Source organism: Etheostoma spectabile, chromosome 16, assembly GCF_008692095.1.
Source record: "Etheostoma spectabile isolate EspeVRDwgs_2016 chromosome 16, UIUC_Espe_1.0, whole genome shotgun sequence".
In the NCBI taxonomy this organism is placed as follows: domain Eukaryota; kingdom Metazoa; phylum Chordata; class Actinopteri; order Perciformes; family Percidae; genus Etheostoma; species Etheostoma spectabile.
The window spans coordinates 6,192,624-6,211,200 of record NC_045748.1 but is presented as its reverse complement, the minus strand read 5'-3'; the positions used below and the strand labels follow the sequence as shown (position 1 = coordinate 6,211,200).

The 18,577-nt window shown below is 40.9% G+C and overlaps 2 protein-coding genes across 2 annotated transcripts in view; one reads left to right on the top strand and one right to left on the bottom strand.

Annotated features, from left to right (window-relative positions):
* Positions 1-10,292: 10,292 nt before the first annotated feature.
* On the bottom strand, positions 10,293-12,138 carry cldn23.1 (claudin 23.1). The gene has a single exon (XM_032540276.1). It carries the CDS (start codon positions 11,989-11,991, stop codon positions 11,167-11,169), a length of 825 nt encoding a protein of 274 aa, XP_032396167.1. The 5' UTR covers positions 11,992-12,138; the 3' UTR covers positions 10,293-11,166.
* Positions 12,139-16,146: 4,008 nt separating this feature from the next.
* Positions 16,147-18,577, top strand: part of tnksa (tankyrase, TRF1-interacting ankyrin-related ADP-ribose polymerase a) — a 95,546-nt gene continuing 93,115 nt past the window's right edge. The window contains exon 1 of the mRNA XM_032540273.1: positions 16,147-16,700. Within this exon, the coding sequence (XP_032396164.1) occupies positions 16,199-16,700 (502 nt within the window). The 5' untranslated portion in view covers positions 16,147-16,198. The remainder of the gene's footprint in view (positions 16,701-18,577) is intronic.

The window sequence follows — 18,577 nt, the reverse complement described above, 5'->3', positions numbered from 1 at the left end:
TGTAAATAAGGGTTTGAAATTAAGCCTAGTCCATTGGGTAAATTTCCCGAGGAACACAATTCCCTCTGCTCACCTTTAAGCCAAAATATGCTAAATAATAATACATTTTATTTATATAGTGCTTTACATGGTAGGCTACTCAAAAGACACTTTACAGTAAAACCAGTACATTAACAGATACAGCAATAAAACCAACCCATGAAATGCCGCATGCGACTTCTCCATCTCTGCATCAGTAAATCTGTGATCGATATCGTGGTCTATTTGAGAAAGCCGTGAACGTGCACTTATCCCAGCTATCTCACTGGATCGGACGAGCTCACGGTCATCCTGGTCGGCCCAACGTGCAACCAATAAGACACGATGAGCGGATCGCACTAAGTCAAGCTGAGCTTTTTCACGTCTCCTGGATATCTTTATTCTACTTTCGTGCAACAGGCCCCTGGTCTGTCTTCTGGTCTCCTCCCAGCTTTGAAGGGAAGTATCTGCAGCGGTTTGATGATCTGAGTCCTGGACCAGCGCGATACAAAGAAGCGCTTCTGCTCTGAGCTCCTTTCTTCATTTGGGTAAGCCCTGAAGTCCCTTTTGTTGTTCAAACTTTTTGGTTTTAACAATTCTCTTCTGTCAAAATTACTTAACATATCTGTCTTGTTTTTCCTCAAACATGTATAGGATAATTTAGAGATGGAACACAAATGAGCACAGACACAATGATGAAGTTTTCTTAATCAGATTCAGTATTGGAGTGTGAGTTTGACAGGGCTAGGTCAGAGGACACAGCCTTGACAACTAAACACTGGACCCCTCAGCAGAGTACTTGCAGCCATGTTGCAACAGCCAAGACAAAGACTGAGTCTGGTTGAAATCAAAGCTATCAGCTAGTTGTGACTTTTTTCTATTATTGCTATGCTCTGAAAGGTTTAGACTAGAACTCAATAACTTTAATTGGTCACTCAATCGTGTAACAAGTCTAAGTATTGTATTAAGGAATGCATGCATTTAGGGGTTGGTTAAAATCAAATTCTAAAAACGGCATTGGAAATTTGAACTGGGCTAGCTAGTAAAGTCATGCTAGAGGCTCTGTGTGGCTGTATTTATGTACTGTGGTGCTTTGAGTTTTACACAGTGCCTTGTGAAAGTATTCGGCCCCCTTGAACTTTTCGACCTTTTGCCACATTTCAGGCTTCAGACATAAAGATGTAAAACTATTTTTTTTTTGTGTGAAGAATCAACAAGTGGGACACAATTATGAAGTGGAACAAAATTTATTGGATATTTCAAACTTTTTTAACAATAAAAAAAAAAAAAAAATGAAATTGGGCATGCAAAATTATTCAGCCCCTTTACTTTCAGTGCAGCAAACTCTCTCCAGACGTTCAGTGAGGATCTCTGAATGATCCAATGTTGACCTAAATGACTAATACTGATAAATAGAATCCACGTGTGTGTAATCAAGTCTCCGTATAAATGCACCTGCTCTGTGACAGTCCCAGAGGTCCCGTTTAAAGCCCAGAGAGCATCATGAAGAACAAGGAACACCAGGCAGGTCCCAGATACTGGTGTGGAGAAGTTTAAAGCCGGATTTGGATCCAAAAAGATTTCCCAAGCTTTAAACATCCCAAGGAGCACTGTGCAAGCAATGATATTGAAATGAAAGGAGTATCAGACCTCTGTAAATCTACCGAGACCCGGTCGTCCCTCTAAACTTTCAGCTCATACAAGGAGAAGACTGATCAGAGCCACGAGGCCCACGATCACTCTGGATGAACTGCAGAGATCTCCAGCTGAGGGGGGAGACGGTCCAGAGGACAACAATCAGTCGTACACTGCACAAATCTGGCCTTTATGGAAGAGTGGCAATAAAAACGCCATTTCTTAAAGATAACCATAAAAAGTCTCTTTAAAGTTTGCCACAAGCCACCTGGGAGACACACAATACATGTGGAAGAAGGTGCTCTGGTCAGACGAAACCAAAATCAAACTTTTTGGCCACAATGCAAAACGTGTTTGGTGTAAAAGCAACACAGCTCATCACCCTGAACGCACCATCCCCACTGAGTCTGTTAGCCGCTATGTTCATGTTCAAGTCACATGTCAAAACTACCTTTTTAGCGCTGCTTTTAATGTTTGTGTGTTGATTTTAGTGTGCATTTTTGAGTAAGTGGTTTTACATGATTTTTCTGGCATTTCTAGACCTTTTATAAGACAGTAAAGCTGCAGACCGGTAAGGGAGAATATTGTTTCTCTTACAAGCCTATGAAATCATACCTTGCGTGGCAGCTGGATTCTCATGACATCTGGCCAGAATGGCAGGATCACATATCACAAAAAATTATGTCATGCGTTTGTGTCTGGTCTACCATCTTACCAATTCAATTGCCATCCTGTGAAGAGCTAGGGGCATGGTTTTGGTGTGTGTGACGTGGAACCACAGATAGATGGTTCATCCAGTCACCTGACAGGTATTTTTTTTTGAAAGGGCGTGCCCTTTTGCAAACACTTTCCAGTGACTGCTTTTCAGATCGTTCTGTGTTAAAAAACCATCTTGTTTAAGTATTAGGAACCAAATCACTTTTTCTTGGATTTGGGGTGTTATTTTGTGTCTTTGGTGCTTCTACACACACACAAACTTGGAATAAACTTGTTCTTTTGAGTGAGATACAGGTTTCTGAATGTTGTCTTCCTCTGGTTGAGCTGTTAAAAATCTCCACGTCTTTGCGCTAGCTAAAATGCGGTGGCTAACCGTAGCACATGCTACATTAGCATGCTTGCTCGTTCTCAATGGCAAAGCACTGCTGCAACACACACTAGTTCACCATAATCTCCAAAAAACAACTCCTTGCATGTCCCTGTTCTGCAGGTATTCCACAAGTGTGCCCTCGTTTAGAAGTCTCCCAGCTAATCCTAATCCTTTCATTTTGAGTAATCCACTATAAAGCAGTTTCTGACCGTAGTGCAACAGATTAACAGTGTGAAATGCTGCATTTTACAGACATGTCGGGGCTTGCTCTTGTTCTAACTTTCTTCCTCCTTCCTTCCCCCGCTTGTCTGGCAAACACACCTACTAATTTAGTATAAGAGTCCTCAGGAATGGTAAGGGTATGTGCAAAGAGTAAGGGTGTGTGTGTGTGCTTAGGGTGTGTGTTTGTTATTCATACAGTTTTCAGGGAAAGTTATGTAACTTTTATGAAATTTACATGAAATCTTAATTTTTCATCACAAATAAGGTTTATTTTTCCTGGGGATGCCAGAGCATTGAGTGTTAGGAGTCAGCGATTAACTGAAGGATACCATTTGTTATCACGCTCCTTATGAAATGTAAAGTTGCTACACAAATGTCAGAGGTATTTGTTGTGAGCCGGAGTGTATATGACTCAACCCACTGAAAGATAGGGGAGGAGGAGGTGATTGTTTGTGGGCCTGCGTGTTTATGCAAGAATAAAAAGAGGCAGGTATTCACAGGTTTCAACTTTCTTCCGCTTCCCTCCTTCCTTTGTTGCAGATTCCCTCACTGAAACAGGAACTTCACTTTTTTTCTTTTTTTTTTTGAGGACCCAGGACCTCTAGCACGCACAGATTCCAATCTCAACAGCTTGCATTTAAGGACACAACGTCTGGATTTGTTGCTTCTGTGAGTAGGTATTTTTCGTTTTGTCATATTTTAATATGTAGCTGTGCCATTTCACTGAACTTTATACCCGCTCAAAAACCATCTAACTTACTTATCACCTAAAAGGCGAGATGCTTCAGAAGTGCAATATCTTCACCACCTCCACTTAGTTATCAGTTAACCTGATGCGCTGTTTACTTCTTGGATAATGGTCAGTCCTGTCACTTAAATTTTGGAGATGACTTTTCCCCACACATGTATTCATATTACAGGAAAATGTAATGCAACACAGTCCAATCAATTCAACTTTATTTCAGACACACAGTTGGATATCAATATAGAAATATGTGAAACACATCACAGGCAAGACAAAAAACGTGTACAATTGAATGTGAAACTGTCTTAAGTCTATCTAGTAAGGCTTTCTATCGCGTATCTATATGCACCAGGTATGCTAGAGAACGTATACTGCTGTTTGATCCAATGAATGTGTTGTTTTAGCTTTGGTTGAGTCACATTGTGTCTTTTAACGTCCATTTATTTTGTTATTAGGACAAGGTTGATGTTTCTGTAGTAGGAGTTATGAGGCTCAGCCTGAGTCATCCTTTGGGTTACTTATCCTGAGTCAGGCTCTGGATACCTAAGGTTGTTAATGAAACCCCTGGAGACTGGAGGGCGAGACGCCACTCAACAAGCAGATCAGTTTATGAGCAGTGAAAATTGTTGGGAAGATCTCCAATTTAAACACAATGTGTATTCACATGTATAAAATACAAATGTTATAAAATATGGTATAAAATACTATGTTTTTGGGGATGATTAGGATAAAGTCAGAGTTTTTACAAATAATGGGAATCCATTTTAATTTAATGACACATATGCTCATTTCCAGGTTCATACTCGTATTTTGTGTTTCTACCTGTACATTTTTGCATGCTTTAATATTCAAAAAACACAATTTTTCTCCTGTCTATACACTATTCTGCCACTGTCTGAAAGGCCCTGTTTATTGCCTGTCTCTTTAACCCCCCCCCCCAAAATACCCCATCTGCTCTGATTTTGCCTGTACAGTAGTTCTCAAGCAGTGGGAGACACTCAGATGGAGGGCGGTATGTTCTACTGAGCCTGCATGTGACGAAGAGGAGCCAACTCTGAAGGGCTTGGTGTGTCCCATGTTTTCTGATCTAGGCAATCCACAACAAAGTGAGTGGGTTTTCTTATTTCAGTTTGTGGGTTAGTAGGTGCTCCAGATACCTAAATGTTATGTGCACAGGTACTGAAAAGGTGAGTTTTCCATGGTATGTCCCTTTTTTTTTTAAAATCCCTTGATACCTTAATGCTCACTGATGAGAACATCTCGCCAATTGAAGATTGTAGAAAATCCAGACTATCCCTGTCCTATATGTTTACCACCTTTTTACCACTTTTTATTTTCTTAAAATGTAACTGAGTACAACACACTGACTACAGTCACCAAACTGTATTAAAGGTGAAGTGCGCAAAAGTAAAGTTTGACAAGGTCCAGAAAAATGGTCATGAAATATGAATTCCATCAATGACTAATCACTGGCCAATGGTAAAAGATCTGATCACCTTCATTTTTTATTAACTATCTCCCCCCCGCCCCAGAAAAACCTTGTTCTTTTCCAGAAGCTCAGTCCAACCCAGCTAGGACCATACAACCAGACAACTAGGCATACTGTATGTCTCCTTACAGCATGTTTGCAATTGCTATTAATATTTGTCTTTTTACGTCTGTTTGTCTGTGTTTTAGGGTGTGGCCTCCTTCCATTCATCTCTCCTGTCCCATTCTCCTTCCTCGTATTGCTCCCTCCTTTAACACCCCAGTGTTTCCTCCCTCTTCTATAATGACCACCTCTTTACCTCCTCCCGAACCTCGAGGCATTAACCACAGCCTGCTGACCTGTGGAGAGACTAAGTGCAGTGGCCATGGTGCCTGTAAGGTTCCTCCGGGTAGCGGCATCGGTTTTGTGTGCGACTGTGAGCTTGGCTACCGGGGCCACTTCTGCGAGAACACGGTCAACGGGGCCTTAAGTGTAACGCTGACCCTGAGTGTGCTGGCCGTCATCATCGGGGGGATGATCATGGTTTTCATCCTCGCCAAGATGAGGCAGAAGCAGAAGAAGAGGAAGAGGTACTGAAATATGTCAGTGGAGTCTTTCTGTTTAAAGTTTTCCCATTAATTCTTAAGGGAATAACTTGTTAATATATGCTGTAGTTAAACACAGCTACACACAGCACACCTAGCTTAGCATAAGCCAGAAAAGATATGCACCGCAACCTCTAAAGCTCTCTATTTATTTTTTTAACAGTAAATCAGTGTGTTTGTAAACATTGGACAGAGCCAGGCTAGTTTGTGTTGGAGAGTGTTTATTTTTTTTGTTCAACAGAAAATGTTCACAAATGAATTGTGGTTGTGTATGTTGTCAAAAGGAACCAACTGGCAGAAGAAGGGGGCTTTAATTCCAGCACCGCAATGATGGGGCAGTGATGCTGTGTCCCTGGCCGAAAAATGGTCCCAGTCGGATGTTAAAACCTGCAACGAGGTTATGAGGTGGACAGTCACATGGTGACTTTTTTTTCCACATCCAATAATGGTTTAGAGAATGAGTGATGACTCTGTGAGTATTGGAGTCCTGGACCTGGACTCAACTTGGACACACGCACTTGTGACTTGGACTCGAGGAGCTATGAAAGTGGACTCTGAAGTTGGATGAAGTTTTTGACCACTGTGTTGTGTAATAGGCAGTGATGGAGTACTGGAGTCTGACTCAAGTTGCAGTTCTCTGGCTTGTGAATTGACTCAAACTCAGGTAATGGTGAATTGACTACAACACTGGGTTCAGTCGGACCCTCTCTTTGTGTGTGTGTGTGTGTGTGTGTGTGTGTGTGTGTGTGTGTGTGTGTGTGTTTTTTGTGTGTGTGTGTGGTGTGTGTGTGTGTGTGTGTGTGTGTGTGTGTGTGGGAAGTAAAACACTGGGTATTTAATCTGGCTTTGAGGCTTGAGTATTTACCTTATGAACACAGCAGAGACTTTAAACTGTCGGGGGCTTAAGACATCTGTGCTGGGGAAGTGCATACTGACTAAGTGGTTAATAAAAAAGGAAAGACGGTGACTGTTAAACCTTTGGACGCCTAAGTAAATTCCAGGTATCCCCTCAAACTCTGAGGGATTTCTGCTCCTGAGTCAGAGCGTCCCGATGGGGAGCATCACGGCTTGGTATGGAAACGCCACCGAACATGACTGCAAGGCCCTGCGGAGAAAGGTTGGATCAACTGAGCACACAACAGGCGGTGCCCTACCCTGCTTAAAGGATAATTACACCAGGTGCTGCCCCCCCCCCCCAGGTCATTAGGATGCACGCATGCACCATGGGATTACGTCACTGAAATTGTACCTCGTAGGATTTAATGTGCCAAATAACATTTTTATGATCGATGTATTTTCCCATCACTAGTGTTTTTTACATTTGTTTTGATAATTATAGTGTAATTTATAAAACTTAAATGAGAATTGTGGCTAAATAGTGCTGATGAACAACGACCAAAAAGAAATTATTAGCATCAGTAGATGCAACCACTTCGGGATGTTGGGAATACTTTTAACTTTCCCCATAGTCACTGAATTTGTCACTCTGCAAGAAACCAACTGAATTTTGTTGTTTGGAGTTTAAATGCAGATTGCAAAATGTCAGAATCTGTCGAAACTACTTCCTTGATACGTGCAAAAGATTGTTTCTGTAGTAAAACAGTGCAAATGTTTACCTATCAGTTGCTCTCTGACGGAGCAGAATCTTCCTTTAAATACAGAGAAAGCACCTGAAGGAGGGACTTGATACAGGTGTTGAAATCAAAAATGGTTTAAACTGCCATCCATATAAAATATGGTTAAGCCAGGGATTTTAATATTTGACTAGTCCTTAACTTTACATTGAAGACTAAAGATTGCTCATTAATAAGTAACCCAGCTTCTCTCAAGAATGTTTCCAGTATTACGTGTGTTGTTGTTGCTGTAGTGTCTGTTTCTTTTGTACACTGACTAAATTAGTGACATGTATGTGACATAACTCTTTTAATTGATCTTTCTGTTTTTTGTTTTGCTGGGTTACACAATAATGAATTCAGTCTGACATGTATCAGCACGCTGCATGGACATACTGAGAATTGATATGTTTATAAAAGGTCTAATCATGTGGAAACACATTTTTGAGGCTGTGGGGGAAAAAATGTGTGTCCAAACGGGTGTGGTTGGCGCACTGAGCATACACTGATTGTAAGCGGCTGCACAGTTAGTCATTCTCTGGAGGAGGTGATCGGTCAGACAAGATTAAAAGATAACATACAAGTTTTTGGAAATGCACGCCTCATTTTTTTTCAAGAGACAAAACCATGACTTTACGTTTGATTTTCAGCTCTACTGAACACAACAATCCATCTTGAGTCATCTAAAGGTGTTAGGTAACCCTCCCTGGTCCAGAAGAAAAAAATGTCTAAAGGGCACAGACCAAGAAGCCGAAACTAACACTGCATACACTTTGGCTGATCCGGTTTGACTTCATTTTAAAATTCCTCTCCTGTTATTTGTGTTTAACCCAGAACAGTTAAAGCCGCTCCCTGTCGGAATCAATCCTTACTACAGTTAATTCACGGCAACAATACCTTTTACTGCACACACAATTTTTATATTGAAGCACTGTAAAAATGCCACAGGTTTGTGTTAATGTGTCCTCTGGAATGACTTTGCAGGTTATTGCTTAAAAAGTAAAGTTGGAAGGATTTGCAGCTCTGCAGGATACAACATGATGGACGGGGCTTGAACAACTTCATATTAATACTTATCGGTTTGTTCACAGCTAAGGTGTCATTGGTGTTTGACAATTTGGTAATAAGTGTCTTTAATGTAATCAAATGTTTAAGAATAATACAAAGTATTAGGTGTGTCTCTTTAAAATCATTACCAACGTTTGTTCTTACATGTGTGTTCTGTATAGACCCGAACATGCATCGCTGGCCTTTAGCCTCTTTCTGGGATCCAGGGGCACCCTAGACTCAGCTTCAATGTTTACCAAACTCAGCAGAAACTGAGACTGAATAATTACTGATTTGTAATGATGAACACTGACATGCTAACAATCTTTATCAGAGAAAGAGAAAAATATAGCTCCAAAAAAAATAACAGATCTGCCACGGGGGGGGGACTATATGTCAACACATGCTTTTCTATTGTAACGTACATGTGCATGTTTGTTTTACAGGTGGAGCAAAATAAGCTGTATTAGGCTATTGTACTGTAGAAGTTGGTGTCATGTGATATAGAGTGGTAGGGTTATAGCCACCATGGGAAGGACTATGTCTGTAAACAGAGTTGTATCATGCCTTCTAAAGCAGCTTTCTAAAGTATGATAAAAATAACCCTGGTGATGTCATTGTGGTGTGTTTTGGCTGAATAACTTATGCAGAAAGCCTGTTTCACAAACTCAAGCATTTAAAAAATGTGTGTAATGTAAAGGGACTTGGTTGCGTTATTGGAAATGAAGGTTCCAGCATTATTGGAAACTATTTCAGGCTCTGATGTATCAATTTGCACAATTCTTTAATCCATGTCTTGTGAGTCTCCCGACTTTGTGGAAGTTTATGGTGCATTAAAACTTGTGTGAAGATTAGTTTTTTGTGGGTGGACAGCGAGAAGAAATCTCACCAGCCCAGGAGGATGAGACTGTAGATAAAATGTTATATATTGTCGCACCCTAATTGAGCGTTGATCATCTTTTTGTGAGTCACTGCATTCTATGTGGCAATTAAATGAACACTAGTGTGAAACACAACACATCTTGAAAGCCTCTTTTAGAAATCAGCTCAAATGCAGAAGCCAACAAATGCAAGTTTTTTTCTTTTGTGTGTTTCATTGTTACCATGGGTGAACTATTCAGTGAGACTAATATGGTAAATGTGTATACAATGTACAGATGAATGTATCACTCAAAAGCCCACATTTCTCCTAATTCCCAATCAGCAGGATTTTCCATTTCACCTGACCTTGACGTTAAATGTACACTTTCTTGAGTTGATTCAACACAAGTACAGTGACAGTATTTCTATTTGAAGATTTCCTAGTTTCCATTCCTGTTGTCAATGCGTTCAACAGGTTCTGCTGGCCGGGGAACTGCATCGGGATTTCTTGTAGGCCAACTTAACAACAAAAGAATCAGCTGGGGCTCTGGGGAGACAAGTGTTCACTACAGTGTCTCCTTGTTTGAGATGTTGAGCCAGTTTGAACAGAAGCAGTGATGTTGTTAGATTAGGTGCTGAAAGAAACCAACCTCTCAGACCAGTCTGACAGCATTGTCTGTGTATGTACAAGATCAAGACGGAGCAGACAGGGAGGCAACGAAAGCAAAGTATCACGGTGAAATGAAACCTGTCTGCATGTGTGTTGGAACAGTGTCCATGACGACTTCTGGTCACAGATGATAGAACACAATAATTTGCTTGTCTAAAATGTGAACATTCTTGCTCTAGATGCTCTATTATAATCTTTTTGCTTTGCTATCCTAATCACAGATCCTTTCACTTATCAAATCTCTCAAATGTCTTAGTTTTTTTGTACGCACTCCTGCAGTAAAATCTGAAGTTTGTAATATTAAGTTGCGGAAAAGGACTAAGTCATCTGTTGTTAGGAAACGATGCACATTTAATAAACAGCAATTTTATCACAGAGCAATAACAATATTGATCACCTCAGGATGTAGGACATATTTGTAGGACCTACAAGATTGGTCGTAACTGTAAAGTGCATAATAATATCAGTAAAGATCTATTAACAGTAGAATTGTGGAAAAAAACAACCCATGTACAAAGAACAAATGCAGAAGCTTCCTTAAAAATAGAGGTCATCATCATTTGCAGAATGTAAAAGACAGCTAACTTCAACTCCATATCATTTTTCAGGTTATTAATAAACAATGTAGGATTTCACTCTAACGACAATGCAGAGCTCCTCACTTTCCATCAGCTTTCCCGTCTTTGCCGTTACTGCACTGCTTGAAGCATTCACCTGCCCTGTACCATAATGATGTTAGAATGAGTCATAACTCAGCTAAGGCCATAATGAGTCTCATCTGTAACTGCATTGATTGCACTCTGTCACTTGCCCACCATTTAACACTAGGCTATTACAGCTGTATGCCTGGTTGTTCCTGATGAAACACATGCTCATAGAGGCTTTCAAAGATATTCTGCTTCACTTGGTAGTACATTATAGAATATCTCTTCGTACCACTGAAATATTCCTACAATAATCCTTCATGGAATCAAAATAATTTAACTTTATGAGTAGCCTCAGTAGGGATATGTGCTACGTCATTAGTATAATACTCCAGAATATTATACAGTTCTTTTTATTACCATTGCTTCTTTCTAGAATACTTCCCACTCTTAGTCCTTTTTGCAAATATTCATGTCGGTCTTTAAGTCGTTTTTCCTTCATGTGGGTATCTTTGTGTGTCTCCATGGAGATCCCGACGTGGTGCACGTGCTCATAGGTCGGCATCGTAGGGTCTGCCGCCGTAGGAGTTGTTGACTGGCCGGGCTTGGTTGCTCTTGGCCCGGGGGAAGGACACATCCTCATCCAGGGAGTCCTTTGAGTATGGGACGCTGCTGGCGCTGCTCCTGGGCCGGTTCAGGCTGGGCACATCAACCCGTCTCTGAGGCTGTCTTTGATGGCTGAAACGGGGCCCCGTGACCTCCTCAATCCGCCTCTCTCCTCGGTTCTTCCCTCCGCAGCAACGGCAGATCCCGACGGACATGACGATCCCAGCAAGGATTTCAAATATCCCGCCGATGTAGCCCAGGATGATGCAGTAGCCGACACGCACATCTATGGTAGGGGAGACCGTCGTGACGCTGTTGAGGATGTGGGTGTACCAGGCGATTGGTATGATGGTCATGACGCCCGAGAGGAAGAACACCAGTCCGCCCAACCCGGCCAGTATCCAGTTAGGCCTGTCGGTCCAACAGCGGACCCCCGGGATGGCGATGCACAGTCCGATTAGAGTCACGATGAGGGAGGCCACCATCAAACCCTGAGCGACCCGGATGATCTGGTTGCTGAAATATAAAGTGTCCTGCAAGTTGCACGTCAACCCCGTGGTGATCGTAGAGGCCGAGCAGATGTCCCAGATGCCTTGCTGGATGTAGTTAGAGGTGGGGGTGTTGGGGAGGTTGTTGAGGGTCCTCCAGTTCGGGGCCGCGGTGGCGATCAGGTTCAGGATCAATCCGCATGGGGCGAAAACCATCCCGAAGATCAGGATGCCCGGAGTGCGCATTGATGTCCGGATCCACTCTGTTTCTAGCCTCGGCATGGTTGCTGCTGCTGGGAAAGCGTGTGTTCGTCTCACTCCCACACTCAGTGTAGTTCTTATGACAAGGGCGGCTGGGTTTTGATGGCCCTAATAGCTGCTCTCAAAAAACAAGTCCGACTGAAACCTGGCAGTGGGCGTGTCTTTAGCCTCAAACCTGTCTGCCTGTAGTCCCAAATAGGACAGGTGTGACGTGCCGTGCCGTGGCGTATTCTTCTCCACCTGCAACAGCCGAAAAGGGAAGAGCTGAGTTTCGACGAGGCTTTTCTCATGCAAAACCCTGATATGTGATAAAGAACAACAACAAAAAGATCCAAGAATTGTTTTGCCGCGCCTGTTGAATCAGCTTACTCAAGTTTCAAAATAAGATAAGTTCTCTATTAATACCCTTTTATTAAGTCACCCACATTTTCTTTTAAGCTTTTGATTTCTGTAGCCTAACACAATATTGAAGTCACCATACTTTTTCAATAACTAACTGTGTTTTTTTGTCAATAAACCACAACATGTTTGGAATTTTCAGCTCTTGGTCAACTTAAAGAAAGTCCACAAATAGGAAATTGTTTCTAAGTTTTGTTCTCCAGGAATAAGAAATCACAGCATATAGGCTTATTTGATACGATGGTGTGGGTGGGATGAAATTAATGCAATGCAATAAGAATGAGACTGTAAAGGCACACGCACAGATTTGTGTGTCACTTTATAGTTCAAACTGTGATTTAATGTTTTTTAATTAGTAACTCAGCTCAGGAAAAAAAAAATGTAATTCATTTTTTTTTTTTAAATGAATTAAATGAATTGTATCAGGTCTTAATTCACCTCATTAGATCTCATTTAGATTGCCCAGCAGGGAATTATCTTCATGTCAGACTGAGGGATTGGGATGGCTTTATTTTGAAAATGCCAAGGTGGCTGTGTGGGAATTGTTTTTGGTAATAATGTAGTTCTGCAGGAATCATCTCAAATAGCTTCCCACCTTTTGTGTTGGTCTTGTCTTCCTCTGTCCTTCTACATATATCTAGCTGCACATCTGTCTATTGATCACTTGATTATTCTCACGTTCTCTCGCTCTTTCTGAGTAATCTTTCTGAGGTTTCCGCTCAAATCAGTCTGTTAATCCCATGAAAGATTGTACACAGATGCCTAATAAAGCATTTTTAGAAGGTGAATGTCAGAGATGCATATCATTGATGCTCAAAACATGAACAAGATCATTGTGTACAGACCCTGCAAACATGGTGAAAGCGTGATTCTCACAAAACCATCAACTCTATCAACCCCACAGAAAGGGATTAAAGTCTCCAAGGAACTGAACAACCTGAGAACAGCTGATGATACGCCCAGAGATTACATTCCTTACATTGACCACTTCTCAACTTCTGGTGGTAATCAACATCCCATTACGTTTGTACCCTGATGTGACACGTTGTGTGATGTACTGCTATGCCTGGGGTCACCAAAATAGTTTCGCTTTGCCAGACCCTCCTCCAAAGCCAAATTTGGCACCATAATAACTTTTATTTTGAAAGACTGACAAGATGAAAAACTGATTATTTTAGTAAAGACAAGAGACACTGAGTTTATGATTGAGTGCACTGGCTGCTGCAGTTACCAAATTACATTATTTTGTATAATATGAACTGTGTAATAACTCTATGCTTAATCTTTAAATGTGTGAAGTGTACATGAGCAAAACATGGTTGTTGACAGCACACATTCAAACTGTGCATGAGGGCGTCATTTTGCTTTGGTTCTAGGAATGGGCCAGGTTTAAGCTTTGACACACAAAGAACAGTTGAAGGAAGTATGAGAAATATGTCAACTGACCTGACGGAACTTTGCACACTCATCCAGTGACACCGCAGTCCTGTTTTATCACTTCTACAAGATCAGCTGCCATTTCATTTACTTGTTGCCAACCTCGACACAGAAACCACAGGATCTGTTGTGAATCACTGCATGTCCTTATCGGTAAGGCCTTTTGGTGCTACCACACTACTGCTAGTAGTACTACTATGGCCTAGATGTATTTCAAAATGCCAAAAATTGATAGTGCGCCAAAGCATCAAATGAATAGGCTATAATATGTCTGGTGGCTTGTTGGCTCGATGATGACTTGCAGTGACCAATCAGTTTACCTTCTTGGCTTCAAGCGGAGATGTTGGCTTTCTTTCCAGCCACAACGTTGTGGAAATCTGGGAAGGCTCTCTTTTTAACAGTTTTACAAGTTTTTCCAGTGAAACTTAACATTTACTTGTTCTTCTACCTTCATTTTAAATAAAGTTTCTGGAAAATTGGTCATGAGTTTGCTTTTAAATGTATTGTTTTTTTGGTTTTTGGAAAACTGTATATTTTCTGTATTCTTTAATTGCATCTTATACTCTTTGTATCATGTTTTACATAAAGAAAAGGAAAATGAGCTTGTTTTTTTTTGTCATTTTGTTGTGTATATATTGCTAAAGCCCCAGAGATCAGAAACAAATTGCCCTGTTAAAAAGTTACATATCATGACTGAGTTACAGCCATCTTTGTTCCAGGTTTTTATTTTTTGAATGTCACAATAACGCTGCTCGTTTTATCATGCAATCCACAACAGTTTAATTCGCCATGGCATTTGTTTTGCAGATCATGTCACAATTCATCGCACAATGCAATTACAAGCTGCTGTTGTGATTCGTGGAAACGAGCTGGCTGTCAGGTATAGCTACATAACACAGATGCAGCGTAATAGATTTCTCATAGTTCTCATTCTTCCGGTCATGAGCCCTCATTATCAACCATGTGTATGAGCATGAATTGTGTATTGTGCTTTTTTACTTTAATTGTTGTCATTAAAGGGAACTAGTCACCAAGAGGAGAAGGGACTGATTTACTGTAATATAAAATAACAAAATAAGTTTATTGCGAATCGAAAAGCAGGACAGAACAGTCTATTTCACTTTTTTCAGATGGACAAATGATTTTGGATGAATGCTGTAACACTTTCTTGCAGCATGTCTGCTGCTATCTGGTGTCCAATTAAAGTACCTAATAGAATAATCTATTTCTTTTATAAAAAGTTATCCAAAATGATGAATAAAGTGTCTATTTTTGACAAGTGGTCCAATAAGCCTTTACAGTTATTATCTTAAATCCCAGCCATGTGTCTGGAGTTTTCTTTCTGGTTGGGTAGGTTTTTAACACGGGTGCACGGGTTTCTTAAAGCTGTCAAAAATGCAGCCCAGGAAAACTACACATTCAATACTATGCTACCACAGATTGTATGCTGACATATCCCTTCAGATTTCTGAATAAAAATGTGTAGCTTGAGTGGAGCTGATGTGGAACAATAAAGACCAAACCAGTGTGGCCAGGGCGCAGTAGGCTGAGTCACCTGAGTCACACATGCTTATTTAGTTTATCAATTGAAACACATTTTTTTGAACATTAGACAAGGAATAAAACCAGTGCATTACCCATTGATTATTGTAAAATTATTTTTTTTACATAATTGCAAAAAGATAACCAAGGTTGACTTCAATATTCTGAAGTTCAAGATTCAAGATTCCAGATTTCTTCATTGTCATACCACAGCGTACTGTAGTACGGAATTACGTGCAAAATTCACAGCTTAAAAAAAATAAAGCACAGAAACAAAAAAAACATGGAAAAGTCGAGTTATTAGTTATATGAATTCAAATAATTAAATGCTTATATGGGTGTGAAGAGCATGTAGAGTGATACATATAAATACATAACGTCTAAAAAAACTGAAATCTAGATACTGGTGGGGGAAAAGTATAAATATCCGTCAGTTATTACCAACAGTCGCCACTAGGTGGCCATATTGTGTTAAGCCAGGCCAACTGATCGCTCAGTGAGAAGAATAAACATGCAAACCTCCCTTAACTTTTACCTACCCCGTAAATTACTTTTATTTCAGTCAACAACAAAAAAAACTAAAACAAAAAACATTTTGTAATATGAACATTTCACAAAGTCGTTGGCTAAACTGGCAAGAAACCACCCATTTTAAATGATATTTCAGTCTGTAATCCGGCATAAAGATGGTGTTACTATTAATGAAATTAGCCCTGATATCCCAGTATTGAACAGTTTTGGAGATGTTTTGTCCTGTAACGTTCATCAGCCCGAGCGGAAGTTTGACTTTCTTGGACAGGAAATTGTCAGCAGTGTTTTTGTTGCTAGTGGGGACTGTTGTGTTGTGAAAATGGCGACGCCTCGTCGCTCCTCTCAGCAGCAGCCAAATTCCTTGCTGTCCTCTCCACCCCGCGTCTCCTCTCTCCCTGTCACCCCGCCTGGCTCTCCGCCTGCACCCATCGAGGATGCCACCCCGCTTTCCCGCGGAGCCGCGGACATGGCTGACGGTGAAGCAACCCCTGCCTCTCCCACCACCACCTCCCCAGCTCCGGCCCTCACCACCACCACCAGCAGTAGCAGTAGCAGCAGCAGCACTAGCAGCAGTGCTAGCTCCCCGACCACCACCGAGGGGAGCGGGACCAGCCCCGGCTCCACGCCCGACTCAGGCAGCGGTGACGCGTGCAGCAGCAGCAGCGGCGGCGGCGGTGGTGGTGCAAACGGGACTTTCAGGGAGCTGTTCGAAGCCTGTCGAAACGGGGATGTTTCACGGGTGAAGAAAGTCGTGGATGCGGTCAATGTAAACGCCAAAGACATGGCAGGACGGAAATCGACACCCCTGCATTTCGCTGCAGGTAAACATAACGGAAATCACCGTTTAAACCAACTCATTTGTTAGACTGTTTGTGCAGCTGGAGAGCTGCATTTAAGGTGTGGGAGTAACCAGAACGCAGAGCTGACATTAGCCATTAGCTGTAAAACAGTTTTAGGATGATACAAGTATTATCAACAGAAAACACATGAAATGTACCCACTTTTTCACAGGTGCATAACCATTGGTACATTTCATTATTGGTGTATTTCTGATGTAAAAACAACTTTCCAGTCTGTCTCTATCATCAAGTCTTATCAAAACTTTGTTAAAAACCTGAGCAGACTGTTGCTGTGCTTATTCTAGTATAAATTCCACCAGTGTAGAGAAAACATCTTTTGTATTGCTGCCATCCAGTGCTACAGGCCTCAGTCACTCCAGAATCCCAAATAATAAAGTACATAAGGACGTACAAGTGCAGTGTGGGCAGAGCAATTTTACAATTTGAGTTACTGACACTGCAACTGTCTTGTTTCTTTTTTTCTTTTCTTTATAAATATTCACTTAGCAATAGTAGATGGACCAATGATGAGAATTTTCATTTGTTGAAAATGTGGAAAGATATGTGCAACATTTAGGTAGAAACATTACATACCTTAAAAATAACGTTAAATCAGGGAAGGGCTGACATTTCAGTTTATTAGTTAAACACTGCAGCTGTACAGTAATTGGACAGTTGCTTCATGGATCCGAGTCCAACAGAAAAACATGATACAACACTGACAAATCCCTATATTTATACAAGAATATGTATCACTTGATTTAAAAGAAAAAGTTGTATTGACAAAATATTAAAGTCAACAATCTTCTTAGATTAAAATACCCAACAACCACTCGGGCAAATTCAAATTGTACGCACATTTAATGTTCAGAATATGTTAAAAAAAAGAAAGAAAAGAAAACAGACTTTTAAACACTGTATATTCAGTGGGGCTGTTTACGGTGTGTGGCAGATGACCATTAACATTAAGTGTTTTTGGAGGCCGATGGAATTTCCTCTAACTGCTTTAAAAGATTTGCAAACATGTCTGCAACAAAACAACCAAGGAGGTTTTAACTGAGACTTATCTATAAATGGAACATAACAAATGTTATATCTAAACATTAATTGCTTGGTTTAACCCAAGTCTGTACTTCATTTTTTTTTTGCCACAAGCAGGGCACAAAGAAAAGACTCCATCATCTTGACAATATAAGATTTCCTTCTTTTCATTTGTATCTTCACTGTACTTGTTCATGGATATGAAAAGTGCTCATCTTCTCTTCAGCTCCAAGCTTGACTGTTTTTAATTATTTTATCACACAAACACCACACCGCCGACACATAAGACAAAAGAAGAAAAACTTGCACAGCTGTTTTACATATTAGGCCTTCCTAATCCTCAGCAGCTTCAACAAGAATAGATTGTCTCGAGTCCCACGGCACGTCTGTTGTGAAGACATGACAAGCTCCACTTGTACGGCACTTTCCCAAACAGCTGCCACGTGTAGTTTACAAAACAAATGAACAACATTAGTTTGGAGTAAAGTATTATTTTTTAACTGGAAACACATTCAATCAAGAGAGACTTTACTGCAGATATGAGAAGATGTATTGTACATAAGCATAATATGAAATATACAGAGTATTTGGGGATTAGACTCAATCATTAAAAATATTATAATGGGGTAGGGAGGCCAGACATAATTCCCCCCGATGGAGCCTAGACACTGGTGATTGGTGGAGAAGGAACCCGGAGACCGAACGAAGGAGCTGTCTTCCGGAAAGGGACTCAGGTTGCCGTGGTTGATGATGACCAGAGCTGGAAGGGGGGGAGGAGGGTTGCACGTTTGCCTGAAAAGACAGCTGATAGCAAGAGA